We start from the raw sequence: 16,232 nt of genomic DNA on the forward strand, positions 1-16,232 counted from the left end.
GTGGTACAGGAAGAAGTCTGCATCCTTCAAGAAAAACATGATTTTCATGCAGGACAATGCTCCATCACACGCGTCCAAGTACTCCACAGCGTGGCTGGCAAGAAAGGGTATAAAAGAAGAAAAACTAATGACATGGCCTCCTTGTTCACCTGATCTGAACCCCATTGAGAACCTGTGGTCCATCATCAAATGTGAGATTTACAAGGAGGGAAAACAGTACACCTCTCTGAACAGTGTCTGGGAGGCTGTGGTTGCTGCTGCACACAATGTTGATGGTGAACAGATCAAAACACTGACAGAATCCATGGATGGCAGGCTTTTGAGTGTCCTTGCAAAGAAAGGTGGCTATATTGGTCGCTGATTGGTTTTTGTTTTGTTTTTGAATGTCAGAAATGTATATTTGTGAATGTGGAGATGTTATTGGTTTCACTGGTAAAAATAAATAATTGAAATGGGTATATATTTGTTTTTTGTTAAGTTGCCTAAGAATTATGCACAGTAATAGTCACCTGCACACACAGATATCCCCCTAAAATAGCTAAAACTAAAAACAAACTAAAAACTACTTCCAAAAACATTCAGCTTTGATATTAATGAGTTTTTTGGGTTCATTGAGAACATGGTTGTTGTTCAATAATAACATTATTCCTCAAAAATACAACTTGCCTAATAATTCTGCACTCCCTGTAAAAGTTGCATTCTGTCATTGGGCATACCCATGGGTCCGAGTACATCTCCTAAAAAACGACCTTGCACTGTAATCCCTCCTCCACCAAATTTACACTTTGCACAATGCAGTCAGACAAATGCCATTGTCTTGGCATCTGCCAAACCCAGACTCTCCCACCCATCAGATGGAGAAGCATGATTTGTCACTCTAGAGAAAATGTCTCCACTGGTCTACAGTCCAGTAGCAGCAGGCTTTACACAACAGCATCCGACGCATCCGACACTTTGCATTGTGCTTGGTGATGTAAGGATGCACTGCTCAGGCATGGAAACCCATTCCATGAAGCTCTCTACATACTGATCTTGAGCTAATCTGAAGGCCACATGAAGTTTGGAGGTCTGTAGCAATTGACTCTGAGTTGCTGTCATTGCAAATACTTCTTCTTTGTTACAATACCATTAACAGTTGACTGTGGAATATTTAGTTAGGTAATATTCTATCATGATACCTCACCGGAAGTCACTGAGCTCCTGAGAGCAACCCATTCTTTCATAATTGTTTGTATAAGCAGTCTACAGCCTAGCTGTCTGACTTTATACACTTGTTGCCATGGAAGTGATTGATCCAGTGATTTGGATGGGTGAGGGAATACTTTTAGCAATGTAGTGTATTTATGAATATGCTTAGGCAAAAGGAAATATTTTGTAAAACAAAAGCTGAAAAATTTAGCCCATGAAGTAGTTTTTCTAATGTAAAGACACCCTGCATTAACTACGGAAGAGGATTAGGGCCACTGGAAAAAAAAAAGGAAAGAATTCTGACTTTAAAGTCAGAATTCTGAGATTAAAGTCAGAATTCTGAGAAAAAAGTCAGAATTCTGAAAAAAAAGTCAGAATTCTGAGAAAAAAGTCAGAATTCTGACTTTTTTCAGAATTCTGAGAAAAAAGTCAGAATTCTGAGATTAAAGTCAGAATTCTGAGAAAAAAGTCAGAATTCTGACTTTAATCTCAGAAAAAAAAAAAGTCAGAATTCTGAGATTAAAGTCAGAATTCTGACTTTTTTCTCAGAATTCTGACTTTTTTCTCAGAATTCTGACTTTAATCTCAGAATTCTGAGATTAAAGTCAGAATTGTTTGTTTTTTTCCAGTGGCCCTAATCCTCTTCCGTAATTAACAGATGATTTAGATGAACTGATGTAAATTAAACATAAAAGGTATCATGTCTGAATAAGGAACATAAGGATCATTTTGATCTTTTTTCATTGCTTTCTCACTTTTGGCATTACATAATCTTTAGTTGCCATCACACACAAGAAGGCTGAAACAGAGTTAGATTAAGCATGCAAAGCTGAAAATACACATATACACATAAATGTGGGATTTGTGTTTGTTTGTTTTGGGAGTTTTTTGCAGTTCTTCTCATGAGACATTTCTATAACTGACAAATGATGTGGACATTGAGAGAACATTCATGTGTCACTTGCCAGGAACCGTTTTCTGACAGCATTGTGCAGCCTGTATCCTCAATGGATTTGTCTGGCTGCCCTTCTCCCCAATTTTTAAAGGTCAAAGGTTGATTTTTCATGTCAGTTTTAAACTCCCCCTCAGCTTTTTTATTGTTCACATTGATCCAGGCTTTGGCTCTGAATTTGCCATGAACTTGAGTCAGTGCGTTGTTCTCCTCCGCGTTCTGTGGCAACGCCAGCTCTAAACCACGTTGGCTGCAAAACACTACAGCCTCTGAGAAACTGCCTCTGTGCTTGTTGGAGACAAAGTATTTTTGATCAACTATTTGGACAAAATCATAGTTTACAGCTGAAAAAAAGCACAGAAAAGTAAAATTAGAAAAAAGACATTTACTTGTAGGCAATCTTAAGGATATGTTTTCTGGCAAAATAATTGTTGCCTTTTCTAAAGCTTATCTAAAGATTCTTATTCAGTTAAATTTTATTTTACTAATATACCATGAATTGTCTCAAAAAAGAAACTTGGATTTTGAAGTAAAACCTCTAAATATGAGAATTTTATTAATGTTAATCAATAATATGTTCTTTACAGCTACTGCATTGGCATTGGAAAATTATTTTGTTACTGTTTATCAATATAGTTTTTACAGTGTTGACTTCAGGTTATTATTGTTGCAAACTGGTGGTATTTTAATAAAATAAAATTAAAAACTGACTATGTAGTCTTTTCTTTATCAATTTAAAGAATGCTGTTTATTATACTATTATTGATTACAATAGTGATGTGACCTCTTAGCTTCATTCAGTGACAGCAAATCTTTGCGTTAATCTGAACAAAATAATACAAATAGGCATCAATTTGAGTCCTGACTACAGCTGCTGGTCATCTGCAAGCTACTTTGCAACCCACTACCACACCAGTCCCTTCTGTGGCTGACAACAACATCTTGACTATTGTTACTTATGTCTGGTTTGCTTTAAATTGTAGGTGGGGGTGGTCTTAATACAGTTTTCTCCATTGAAGAGTCCTGTGTATGTAATAGTGATGCCAAACTCCCCAGAACAGAGATATACCATCAAATTTAAAATACAGCAGAAAGAAATAACAGCTGTCTGTTATGCTATAAAATAGCAGTTATGTATTTGAAACAAATGAATATGGATAAGATACTTACCAAGTTTAAACTTGGCAATTCTCTTCATTAGCTTTTCAGTGTCGCTTTGAAAAGAGCCAATAGGATCTGGACAAAACACATTAGAGTTAACAAAGTGTGTATTTATTCATTTGCATATTTAGTTATCTGTCTTTTTCCACGTCTCTCAAAACTGTAAAATAATTATGAAAACATAAGGGACATCTCACAATACAATGCATCTGGTGCTAAACCTGGTTCAGTATATACTAAAAGTTTTGTCTGCATAAAGGTTTTGTCATGGAGTCCCGGGACTCAGTGATTTTGGGTTTGGTGTATTATTATTATTATTATTATTATTATTATTATTATTATTATTATTATTATTATTATTATTATTATCATTTGTGATCTTCTAGCTTTGGGATTATTTGTGTTCTGGTGCTGGGATTCTGGGTTGGTGCTCCCTCTGTTGGTCCCTGGTGTTAGTCTTTCCTCTGTCTCGTCAGGTTAATCAGGTCCAGCTGTGTCTCCCACCTGTGTATGTGTGATTTCCCAGTGTCCCTCTGTGTGTTTTTATGTTGTGTAAACTCATGTACTCATGACTGGTCCGTCTGTGTTCGTCTCCTGGAAAACTGTCTGTGAATCCACTGTGTCCTCTCCCTGCTGTCCCCCTTCGTGTTCAGGATTGCTGTTAAATTACGTTTCTCCCAGTTTATGGTAAATGGCCTGCATTTGTATAGCGCTTTTCTAGTCCCTAAGGACCCCAAAGCGCTTCACACTACATTCAGTCATTCATCCATTCACACACACATTCACACACTGGCACTTCACACTTAGATTACCCTTAGTTCTGTTTTTGTAATGCCGTCTTTGTGTTTGCCTTTTGCAATAAACCTCCCTCACAACTCAGTAAGTGCCTGCATTTTGAGTCCTCTTTGTGGGATGTGTGGGAGCTGCAGCCCTGACAGGTTTACCAGACATACTTTGTATTAGATGGGACCTTGACTTCCCTAATAAGCTAAACCATAGTGAATTGTGATTCAACTCCCAAAACCATTATCCTTTCAGAAACCTAACCAATTAAGTTTAGAGACCAAACCTAGAGAAAAACTGAGAAAGTAAAATTAAAACTAAAACAAAAGAAAGATCAAATATAAGGAGAAAAAATGGTCTCAAAATGGAGTGAAGACAAACACCACCAACCTTCTTTGTTTTTAAGATTTTTGGTTTTCACTAGAAACTTAAAAGAGCATATTTTATGGGAATGTAGTTTTCGTGTGTTGTATATTTATGGTTAAACTGCTATTAGTTGTTCCCTTATTCACAAGTTGTCAACACAGTAGGTAGCCCTGCATGTTTTTGCCTTAGATGCCCTCCCTGACACAACCCCAAAGGGTTTTAAGTTTCACAGGATTGAATTCAGATATGACTTGTTAGGTAAATGTATAAACCACAACACCATAGAGCCACTATTAAAGTGTGTGTCTGTGAAGTTCCCTCTGGGATCAATAAAGTTATTCTTATGTTCTAACCTCGTCCACACATTATAATAGTTCCAGGTAGGCCAGGCAGTCCAGGTTTTCCCCTTGGTCCATTAGGTCCTGGAAATCCACGTGGTCCTAGAGGCCCTCTAGCCCCTAAAGTGAAGATATAAACACATCAAATAAGATGTTTCCGGTTTCTGGTTTTCCAGAGAAAAAAACTTTACCCTGTTGTTGTTTATAAATGTCGTCCATATAAGGTGGGGAAAATGATCATGTACACAACACAACAATGTGAAAAAATCCATGTTGGAGTCAAATTGTTAAATGTTGCCAATATTGTACTTAAATTTGTAAGTCTTGATTCAAACTATGTGATCAAACGTTACAAGGATTTTTTCCCCCTTAATAATAAACCCCTTTATTAAGAAACTGCATTTTGTATTTACTTGTTTTATCTTAGTCTAATATTCAAATTTGTTTGATGATCAGGAACATTTAAGTGTGACAAACATACAAAAAAAATATGAAATCAGGAACGCGGCAAACACTTTTTCAAACCAGTGTAGCTCTTACGCTAAGGAAGTTATGAGGGCTTACTTTTTCCCAAATATATTGTAGATATATTGATCCAGAACGTGGGCCAAATTCAAATCCGAACACATCACCACTTACTGTCACGGTCCTGGCTCGGTGACCCAGTGTTTTGTGTTGTTTATTATTAGAAGTCTGTTTTTTGTAATGTTTTTGAGGCTTCCCATGTTATTATATTTAGCTTCACCCAGTTTAGGTTTTTATAGCATTTTTAGTTCTTCCCTTCATTAGTTGTTTTGCAGTCTTTTGTAGAGCCTCTAATAAAGGCTGGCTTTCAGTTTAAAAGTTCTCTTGCATCTGTGTCTGCGTTTGAGTCCACATTATCTTATCTCCAGTTCGAACACACCTGGGGCACACATGACAACAGAATCTAACTGAAAGAAACCTACATACATAACATACACAACACAAGTGACTATAGCAATAAACTAGGAAACTAACACTGACATGGAGACTGAGACACACAAACTTGACGTAGACAAGGGAAAATTACATGGAGACATGACTGACAGGGTAAACAAGGCAAACTACAGAGACAGGGCACAGAGGGACCAAAGAGACACGGGGACTCAACTGTGGAGAAAGAAGGTGAATAAACATGGAAGCAAGACCGACAACATACACGGGACACTGGGGAAGACACACAGATGCTAGACTAAGAAAACCTGGGCTCAAAAGCGAACAAAGAACTAAGAACTAAACGCATAAATAATTAAAATAGGAAGCACTGGGAAATACTAGACACAAAAGACTAAACAATGTAGAACTATAAAGAAATCACATAAACCTCAAAACAACATTCAACAGTCCAAAATCAAAAAACCACTGGGTCAAATACCCAGAACCATGTGAGGCACAAATATGTTAGACCATGAAGTAATTTCCAGGAAAATCTGTTTGTTTTTTAATTGAAGTATTTGTTGAACTACTGCTTACCGCAACTTACTGCATTTGGAATTTAAAAAACAAACAAAAAAAAAACCAGATCATTGCTTGAAAATGTATTGTGCAGTTTATTTAGGTTTTTTGGTGGAAAAGAATCATACTGATAATGTAAAATTTTTAAAAACCTATAAAAAGTCCTGTACAATACACTTGGCATTATGGGGTTAAAAATAACCCTCCCTGAGAGTGTATTTGGGGGGATGTTTATCACACTCACCAGGTTCTCCTTTCAAGCCTTTCTGTCCTTGTTTTCCAGGTTCTCCATATGCCCCGGGTTCTCCAGGTGACCCAGGTGGGCCTTTAGGACCAGGAGGACCAAAAAGCTGACTGTAGCCCACAGGAGCCATGAGGCAGAAGGTTATGACAAAAACAAATGGCTTCATCTTCTTTATGCAACTCTGAAATGTGACATATTGGAAATTATTTTCTAATGAAAATCTTCTTCAATTTTTATGATAATTTAAATAAATGAAATCAAAGAAAAATAACAGTTTGTTTGGTTGCAGGTTGTCAGCTGAATAGAAAAAACTGTACTTTTTAGAGACAAATACTCACAGTTTAAATGACGAATGATATGGATGTGATCCTTCTTTGCAGCTTCCAAACAGAAGTGGCAAAGAAAAAAGTCAAAGTCAGATATATAAGACATCCAGCCCAGCTATAATGAGAGACAGGTGAAAAAAAACAGAGTCTGCCTCTGGTGTCATAATCGAGAGTTCACTTACAACCGATGCCTTTTAAAAGCTTTTCCTTCCACTCACAAAAGGCAAACCACTGTGATCAGTCAAACATGAATAATCAAAAGGCCTGCATTCCTAGATCTGAAATATAGCAGGGTTTAGATTAAAGATAAATAGAATCTGATCAGTAATGTTGGTTCGGTATTGGTGAAAGATTTTCTTATTTACAGTTTATGTTAGTGTTCTGATCATAATTCCAATTGACATTTAGTAAATATGATCAAGCAGTAATTTCACAGTTATTAGAAAGGATAGCCAGATGCAGATGATGTAATTTTTTTAAACTGAATTTTTATAAATGTAAATTGCAAAGTTATTCAGTTATGTTAGTGTCAAATTGTATTAAAATGAAAATAAAATAGAAACTCACCATTATACGTAAGTAGTTATCGTCTAGTTGTGCTGCTTCATGTACAGCTTTAAAACAATTTCAGAACCCAAAGTCAAAAATATCTGACACTCTTTGGAGAGGAAATAAAAACCAGGTGAGTATTTTGTGTGTATTCTGTGTTGGACACAGAAAAGAGGGGGAGCATGAGGCCCAAAGCCTGCCTCTTTTTAGCTAAAACACTCTGAGAAAGACAAATATGTGTATCATAAAACAAATTGTAGTTCAAACTTTACTATTTTATTATATTAAACCACAAAGAACACAGACTTATCTTTGATGAAACATGTATTTTACATAACTGTATAGGTTCAGGTCATGGTAATCTGAGGAGCTTGGAAAGAAAAACCATGCGACTGTTTTAAATTTCTTGAAGACATTTTGTCTCTCATCCAAGAAGCTTCATTAAGTCTGAGACCAAATGGTGGAGACTCCCAGGATTTTAAGCACTAGTGGGAGTTTTCCTTCAAGAAGGTTGTTGAGCCATTATTGATCATGTTCCTCATCACGTGTGCCAAGGTTTGAAAAAGAGTGTGGGTCATTATTACCAGAGTTTTCAGTTGAAACCACTGTGAAACCTTGCCTCACCCTATCATGTGACTTACTGAGATCAACTGACACAAGATGTGAGTGGGCATTAAGGCACCTGAGAAGGGATCTCAAAACTGGATTATAGATGATAGACAGTTGGTGTCTGTGACACAAAGGACCCGGAAGTACACACTGTTAACAGGCTGGTTACATTTTATTTGCAACTTTTTAAATAATTCTGATCAGCTTTCAGCTGACATGTTCATGGTGCAGCCTTTTTCTCTCCTGTCGCAGCTGGTAACTGAAATAGCACGACTGATCACACCAACCAGTCCCAGCTGGTCTGCCACCCTTCTGGCACTGCTCACCGGACACACTGCCCTACCAGTCCTTTGCAGCAGAGCTGCAGACCACACCCCTGCCACATACCTCCAGCACCCAACTAAGGCCAGAGAGCCATCCGGGCGACCCTACCACCCACGAGAGGGAGAGGAAATCAGCCATGACCACCTTGAAATGAAAAGACTGGAGAGCGAGATACCACTGGGTGATTAAGTAGATCCCAGTGGGGATTCAAGATGGTGTCTGTGTGTGTGGCTTGCCATCAGCTGTTACCTGTTTTGATTCTACTAACCCTGCTTATATCTGTTTTTCTCAACAATGTCTTTACTCTTTTGGTGTATGATTTCCAATCGCTATTAACCATCCGAGCCACTGTTGATGGGCAGTATCATATGGCCCCAGGAGGTGAGGATTACCGAGTCCCACCTGTGGTAGAAACCGTACCACTGTTTCTCTGCCGTTATCCACCTAGCCTTCCCCTCAGGAAGAAATCCTACAGAAGGCGAGGGAAACGGGGTGGAATACTGGTAAAACTCAGAAACTGTGTCGCTACTTACACGGCAGCCTCGGACATCAAGTTGTTCATCTCCTGGAATCGGCACCCGTTCCCGATTCCAGGGAGCATTCCAGAGAAGATATCCAGCATTCCAGGGAAAATATCCAGCTTCCACGGTATCCTTCCCCACGTCTTCGCAGGGGTGAAGTGGATTACCAGAATCTTCGCCCTCTGGATCGATCATTCGAGCCCACGGTGAATACTACATTAGCTAAACTGGCCCTGGTTAACGCCAGGTCGTTGGCTAAAAAGTCATCCTGAATGACTTTTTCACCGCTCGCAATTTGGACTTTCTCCTGGTGACTGAAACGTGGCTCACCTTGGGTGACTTTAGCTGTGGTGGTGGGGAAGTGGTGGTGGGGGGAGATAGGCCTCTAAACCTTGGAGGGCCTGAGATGTCCCCAGAGAGGTGGCGTCTGATACCCAACCTGACATATAGACACAGACATACAGGCGCACACAGATACAAACATCCATTCCCACCCTCATGCTCTCATATGCACTTGCTCCACACTCAACCAACATGGAGACAGACATAAAGAGACGCTGTACACACAATCACACTCCCCAAGCGTACTCTACGAACCAGGTCTAGGTACCCTTGCCCCTGGAGGGGGGAACTGCACCCAGACCCAGGTGGTGTTACCCTTTTCCCTGCGGTGGGGAGAGGCAGACCGCCCCGACTCCGCAGCAGCAGGGAGGCCCCACACCCCAGACCGCAGCCGGACGGCCATCTCCTCCTCCTAGCCCCCCTGCTCCAGCGGGCCGCAGAGAACGGGGGTGAGAGAAGACTCCAAACCTCCCTCCACCCGCTCATTGTAGTGTTGATGCATGTGTGTTCTAAGGTGCATTTAAAACCCAGGAGGGCATGGAGCTACCTGCCAAGGAGCAGCAGGTAAGCGCATAGTCCCTCCTGCTAGCCCTCAATGTCTACGTGTATTTAAAATTGAGAGGTGGGCAACGACGCCAGGGGTGAGGTGTACACCCTGATGGTAATTTGGATTCCGTGTGTCGTGCCCTCCCCCAAGATCCTATATGTATGTGTAATGAGAGTGTGAGCAATGTGAATGTCTAAGTTGTGGGATAAAATTGAGGCAGAGGCAGCCAGAAGGGGACAGAGGCGGGGGGGGGGGGGGGGGGGGGGGTAGCCTCCTCTGCACCCTGGTGACATACCCCTACTCCAAGGCCCTGCATGTGTGGGTGGTTGTGGTGGAGCGGGAAGAGGAAGAGGGAGGCAGCTGGAGATGGGGAGGGAAGGAAGGGAGGGGCAAGTGACCCCTCCCTGGGGCCAGCTCCCCCGCTGACCCCAGTAGGCACCCCCATACTCCGCGACCCGCCAGGGAAAGGGGGCCCAGGCCCATCCAGACCGGGGCCCAGTGCAGCAGCGCCTCCCAGCCCCACAGAGCCCGGGACAGTCCACCCAACCCCACCAAAGAGAAAACTGCACCCACCCCACCATCCACTTATCTTCCAGACTACATAAGACAATAGATGCCCAGGCTGAGATCTTCCTCCTCCTCTCCTGTATCTCCCCCTCCTGCAGAGAGAGTTCCTGAAGAGCGGAAAGCTCCTGCAAGATGTGACAATCTCCCCCACCAGTTGAAGAGCCCCCCAGGTGGCTCGACGCACCGTCGCCCTGCGCCAGGGCTGAGCCCCCATGCACCCACCCGCCCACAACCCCGGCAACACACCAACCAGGACCCAAGCCCCTGAGGCCCGGCCAAGGCCCCAGCCCAGAACCTCACGCCCATCCCGGACCCACCCAGGGGCAGCCAGGCTACCAGGTCAGTAACCCACGTCCGTCAGCACAGACCCTCCCCTAGCCCCGCTGCACGCAGCCACGAGGAAACAGTCACCCGAGAGCCAACAGAGCCCCTAACCGGACATGACCGCTACCCCGGATTGAGCCCCCCAAGGAAGATGCCTCTGGGGAACCCACCGACGCCCTAGGCCTGTCCCTACCCCCACACCAATCACAACAGTGAAGGCGGGACCAAACTATGACCCCCCACCCCCACTAGGTGATGGAGCTGATCAATGAAGCCCAGAGCAATTGATCTGGTGTGGTGACAGAGGCTGTATCAAGACTAATGTAATCTAATAGATAATTTCTATATTGGTTAGAATTAAGATTATTTTTATTTTTCCAGTTCATGAGGACTGTTTTCTTGGCTATGCATAGGGCAGTGAAAACCATATGGACTATATTCTTTTCTGAAGTGACATTATCTAAGCTGCCCAACAAACACACTAAGGGGGAAGTTGGAATGTTACATTTCAGACACTTTGATAAGTCTTCACACATCTCGCGCCAAAACTTCTGAACTGGTGGACAGAACCAAAGAGCGTGGATATAATTGTCTGGTGAATTGGTTTGGCAGTGTGAGCAGTTGTTGGTAGACGTAAAGCCCATCTTGAACATCCGATGACCTGTATAGTGCACTCTATGTAATAAAGCATTCATGTCGTTGGATGTTTGAGCTGATAAATGGTAGGTCTGAGATCTCTAGATTATTGCAAAGTGCTTGTTCTACATCTAGCCAAGGTTCATCTAAGAGGGTATGTTTTAGCCATCCTGAGATAAACTGAAGCCTGTTGGCTAAGAAGTAGTGCTGAAAGTTAGGCAGTTCTAGTCCTCCTTTATCCTTGGTCTTTTGTAGTGTTTTTAAGCTTATACGTGGGGGTTTATTTTTCCAAAGGAATTTGGACATACATGAATCTAGAGATCTGAACCAATCTTGTGGCGGTTTAGTTGGGATCATTGAGAATAAATAATTTATTTTTGGTAAGACCATCATTTTTATAGCGGCAACCCTTCCCATGAGTGATATGGGTAGACATTTCCACCTAGCCAGATCATCTTCTACCTTCTTTAAAAGTGGGATATGGTTTAATTTAGTTAGATCTGCAAGCTTGGGAGAAACATTAATACCTAAATATTTTATATTTCCCGATTGCAGTGGTGTAGAAGAGGAATTATGGAGGGAGCAATTAATCGGTAGGACTGTAGATTTGGACCAGTTAATTGAGTAATCTGATATTCTTGCAAAAGAGTTTATCAATTCAATCACCCCAGAGATATTGGTTTGTGAATTTTGGAGAAAGATTAACACATCATCCGCATAAAGGCTGATTTTATGTTCCACGTTCTTGCATTTTATGCCCTTAATTACTGAATTCTGTCTAATTGCTGCTGCTAGTGGTTCAATAAAAATTGCAAACAGTGAAGGGGAGAGTGGGCATCCCTGCCTGGTGCCCCTCAAGAGACAGAAGCTGGAGGATGTCTGGTCATTTGTTCTGACACAAGCTGTTGGGGAATTATATAATATTTTCATTACTTGCATTACTTGCAAATAGGCCCACCCATTTAACTATTGACAGCCTACTCTCGCTTTTTAACCCAACTTGTTTGGAAGTACTTGATTCTATTGCTCCTTTCACCACTAGGTATCTAAAACCCAAAACTCAACCATAGTTGAATAATGATACAAGAAAACATAGACAAGTCTGCAGGAAAACAGAACGAACGTGGAAAAAACACTGATTACAGGTATCATTTGAGACTCAGAGAACCCTTGTCAAATTACCAGAAAGCCGTTAAAGCAGCAAAAACAATGTATTTTTCTAAGATTGTGTCCAATAATTATCATCAACCTCATATTTTATTTGGCAGCGAAAATCTTCTGAAATTCTTCGTTAACAAAATTGTAGATATCAGGTCTCACATTATTCTTCCTACTTTTGACCCATATATTCACTCTCCAACTTTTGCCTCTTTTGATTATTTTCAGCCAGTGTCCTTTTCATTACTTAATGAAATAGTTAATAACTTGAAACCCTCAAAATGTTCCTTGGATATCATTTCACCTAGATTGCTAAAAGATGTGTTTGACACGGTTGGTATGCGTTTGCATTCCATTGTAAACAGCAGTCTTCAGTCTGGGTCTGTTCCCCCTGACTTTAAACATGCAGTGGTGGAACCTATCCTTAAAAAGCAGAACCTGGACCCAACTTTTCTATCAAATTATAGACCAATCTCCAAATTGCCTTTTCCGTCAAAAGTTCTGGAGAAAGTTGTCCTCCTCCAGCTCCAGACCTTTTTAGATTATCACGGCATTGGTGAAGTATTCCAGTCTGGTTTTAAAACGCATCATAGCACTGAAACTGCTCTTTTAAAAGTTTCTAATGACCTTTGAACTTTTACAGACTTGGGGGATTCTGCCATTTTAATATTACTAGATCTCAGTGCTGCTTTTGATACGGTGGATCATAGGATTCTTATCTCTCGACTGGAACAATATGCTGGTATTAAAGGGACTACATTGCAATGGTTTAAATCTTACCTATCTAATTGATCCTTCTCTGACACATTATCCCCAAGGACCTCGCACTTTTGTGGGGTCCCTCAGAGATCTATTCTTGGCCCGGTTCTCTTCTCAATTTGCATGCTTCCTTTGGGCGCTATTTCTGAAAAATATGGTATCTCGTTTCACTGTTATGCAGATGATTTACAGATCTACCTCCCACTGAAACGCAAATCTGCTAACCCTCTGAAGACACTGTTCGATTGTCTGGAAGACGTTAAGGCATGGATAGCTTTAAATTTTCTCAATCTAAATGAACAGAAAACTGAGATCATTGTCTTCAGCCCTAGTGACCATTACAACCTTCGCCCCTTAGAAAATTATAAAAAAAAACTGTTTGCAAGGAATTTAGGTGTGATTTTTGATAGTAATTTGACATTCGATAAACAGATAAATAATGTGATCAAGACCAGCTTCTTTCACCTCCGCTTACTTGCAAAGGTGAAGCCTTCAGAGACTTTGAGAAAGCATGTCTTTATTTCATCTCGCCTCAACTTCTGCAACAGCCTCTACTCTGGTTTTACTTCGTCATCTATTGGCCAAATACAGCTGGTTCAAAATGCTGCGGCAAGGCTTCTGACTGGCAAGCGGAAGTGAGAGCACATATCCCCTATACTTGCCTCGCTACACTGGCTGCCAGTAAATTTTCGAATTGATTTTAAGATCTTGACACTTGTTTTTAAAACATTGCATGGACTAACTCCTATATGCTTCAAGGCCACCACCATCGTCCCCGTGCCCAAGAAGTCTTCTGTGTCCTGTCTCAATGACTACCGCCCTATCGCACTTACACCCACCATCATGAAGTGCTTCGAACGGCTCGTCATGAGACACATCAAGACCCTACTGCCCCCCTCACTGGACCCAATGCAATTTGCATACCGCCATAACCGCTCAACGGACGACGCCATCTCCACTGCACTCCATCTTGCCCTGACACACTTGGACAAGAAGGACTCACACGTCCGAATGCTGTACATAGATTTCAGCTCAGCATTTAACACGATCATCCCCCAACAACTGATCGGAAAGCTGAGCCTGTTAGGCCTGAACACCTCCCTCTGCAACTGGATCCTGGACTTTCTGACCGGAAGGCCTCAGTCAGTACGGATCGGGAACTGCACCTCCAGCACCACCACACTGAGCACTGGGGCCCCACAAGGCTGTGTGCTCAGTCCTCTGCTGTTCACACTGCTGACTCATGACTGTGTAGCAACACACAGTTCAAATCACATCATTAAATTCGCTGATGACACGACCGTGGTGGGTCTCATTAGCAAGAACGACGAGTCAGCATACAGAGAGGAAGTGCAGAGACTAACGGACTGGTGTAAGGACAACAACCTGTCTCTGAATGTTGACAAGACAAAAGAGATGGTTGTTGACTTTAGGAGGACACGAGGCGACCACTCACCGCTGAGCATCAACGGCTCCTCTGTGGAGATCGTTGACAGCACCAAATTCCTGGGTGTACACCTGGAGAAGGACCTCGGCTGGTCCCTCAACACCAGCTCCCTGCACAAGAAAGCCCAACAGCGTCTCTTCTTTCTGAGAAGACTGAGAAAGGCCCGGCTTCCACCACCGATCCTGACCACCTTCTATAGAGGAACTATTGAGAGCATCCTGAGCGGCTGCATCACTGTCTGGTTTGGGAGCTGTGCCATATCAGACCGCAAGACCCTACAGCGGATAGTGGGAACAGCAGAGAAGATCATCGGGGTCTCTCTACCCTCTATTGAGGACATCTACACCACACGCTGCATTCGCAAAGCCACCAGCATTGTGGCTGATCGGACACACCCCTCTCACACACTCTTTACACTCCTGCCATCTGGAAAAAGGTACCGAAGCATTCGGGCACGCACATCCAGACTGTGCAACAGCTTTTTTCCACAAGCCATCCGTCTCCTCAGCAAAAAGGGACTGACTGATAAACACGCACACACACACATACACTAACATTATCACTCAGCTTAACTCAAATACCTCAAAACATTGAGACTGGACTGACTAACCAACACAAAGCGCAAACACACTGACCTACACCACCAAACCATCGCACACACCAACCTGTAAATGCTCTTTTGCACAATATTATTACTAGATATATTATATATTATTATTTTTTTTGCACTAACTTGTCTTGTAGCACCTTGGTTCCTGGAGGAACGTTGTTTCGCCTCACTGTGTATTTTTAAACTGTATATGGTTGAAGTGACAATAAAGTTGAACTTGGACTTGGAACTTGGACTTGGATATCTTTCTGATCTTTTAAATTGGTGTACTCCGGCGAGATCGTTGAGGTCTGCAGACCAAATGCTTTCAGTTGTCCCTAGGTCTAGATTAAAACACAGAAGAGATCGGGCTTTTGCTGTGACTGCTCTGAAACTGTGGAATAAACTGCCTTTACATATCAGGACCTCTCCAACACTGGATACTTTTAAAATTTAAGTTTAAAGTTTAAAGACCCATTTTTACTCTTTGGCTTTTAATTCTGTATGAGTCTGTCATTATTTTATTCGTATTATTTTCTTATCTTTCATTTTACTTTCCTTTTAAATTGTATCTGATTATTTTATTGTAAAGTACTTTGGTCAACAGTTGTTGTTTTTAAAAGTGCTATATAAATAAAATCGATTGATTGATTGATCTGAGCATTCACATCCTTCATGCAATGGAGCCATTGCAGTGGGGTATGGTCTGAACAGAGGCCTGCATACTATGCCAGCTACTTGGTTGTGGCATTATCTGTATGCGTGGCCTTCTAGCATGTAATGGACAGTGTTGGTCAATTTACTTGAAAAAAGTAATCAGTAACTAATTACTGATTACTTCCCCAAAAAAGTAATCCCGTTACTTTACTGATTACTTATTTTCAAAAGTAATTAATTACTTAGTTACTTAGTTACTTTTTAAAAACACGATTTACAACCTGAAGAGGTGATAAAGCGATAGATTTTTCAGCCCAATTCTACTTTTTCTGCATAATCCATCATACAAAATGTAATCAAATGGAAAAG

At 41.5% G+C, this 16,232-nt stretch overlaps 1 protein-coding gene across 1 annotated transcript; it reads right to left on the reverse strand.

The window, feature by feature from the left end:
- Positions 1-1,826: 1,826 nt before the first annotated feature.
- LOC147325049 (mannose-binding protein C-like) lies at positions 1,827-7,165 on the reverse strand. Its single transcript, XM_086302400.1, has 6 exons — positions 7,017-7,165; positions 6,847-6,888; positions 6,509-6,689; positions 4,804-4,908; positions 3,311-3,376; positions 1,827-2,484 (listed from the first exon to the last, which is right to left on the reverse strand). The coding sequence occupies exons 3-6, from the start codon at positions 6,672-6,674 to the stop codon at positions 2,102-2,104; spliced, it is 720 nt and encodes a 239-aa protein (XP_086158526.1). The 5' UTR covers positions 6,675-6,689; positions 6,847-6,888; positions 7,017-7,165; the 3' UTR covers positions 1,827-2,101.
- Between the last annotated feature and the right edge of the window lie 9,067 nt (positions 7,166-16,232).

The sequence above is a fragment of the Aulonocara sp. 'chitande type north' Nkhata Bay genome, linkage group LG7 (genome assembly GCF_057382095.1).
Source record: "Aulonocara sp. 'chitande type north' Nkhata Bay isolate Kocher_YH1m ecotype deep benthic linkage group LG7, A_spYH_male_GT1.1, whole genome shotgun sequence".
In the NCBI taxonomy this organism is placed as follows: domain Eukaryota; kingdom Metazoa; phylum Chordata; class Actinopteri; order Cichliformes; family Cichlidae; genus Aulonocara; species Aulonocara sp. 'chitande type north' Nkhata Bay.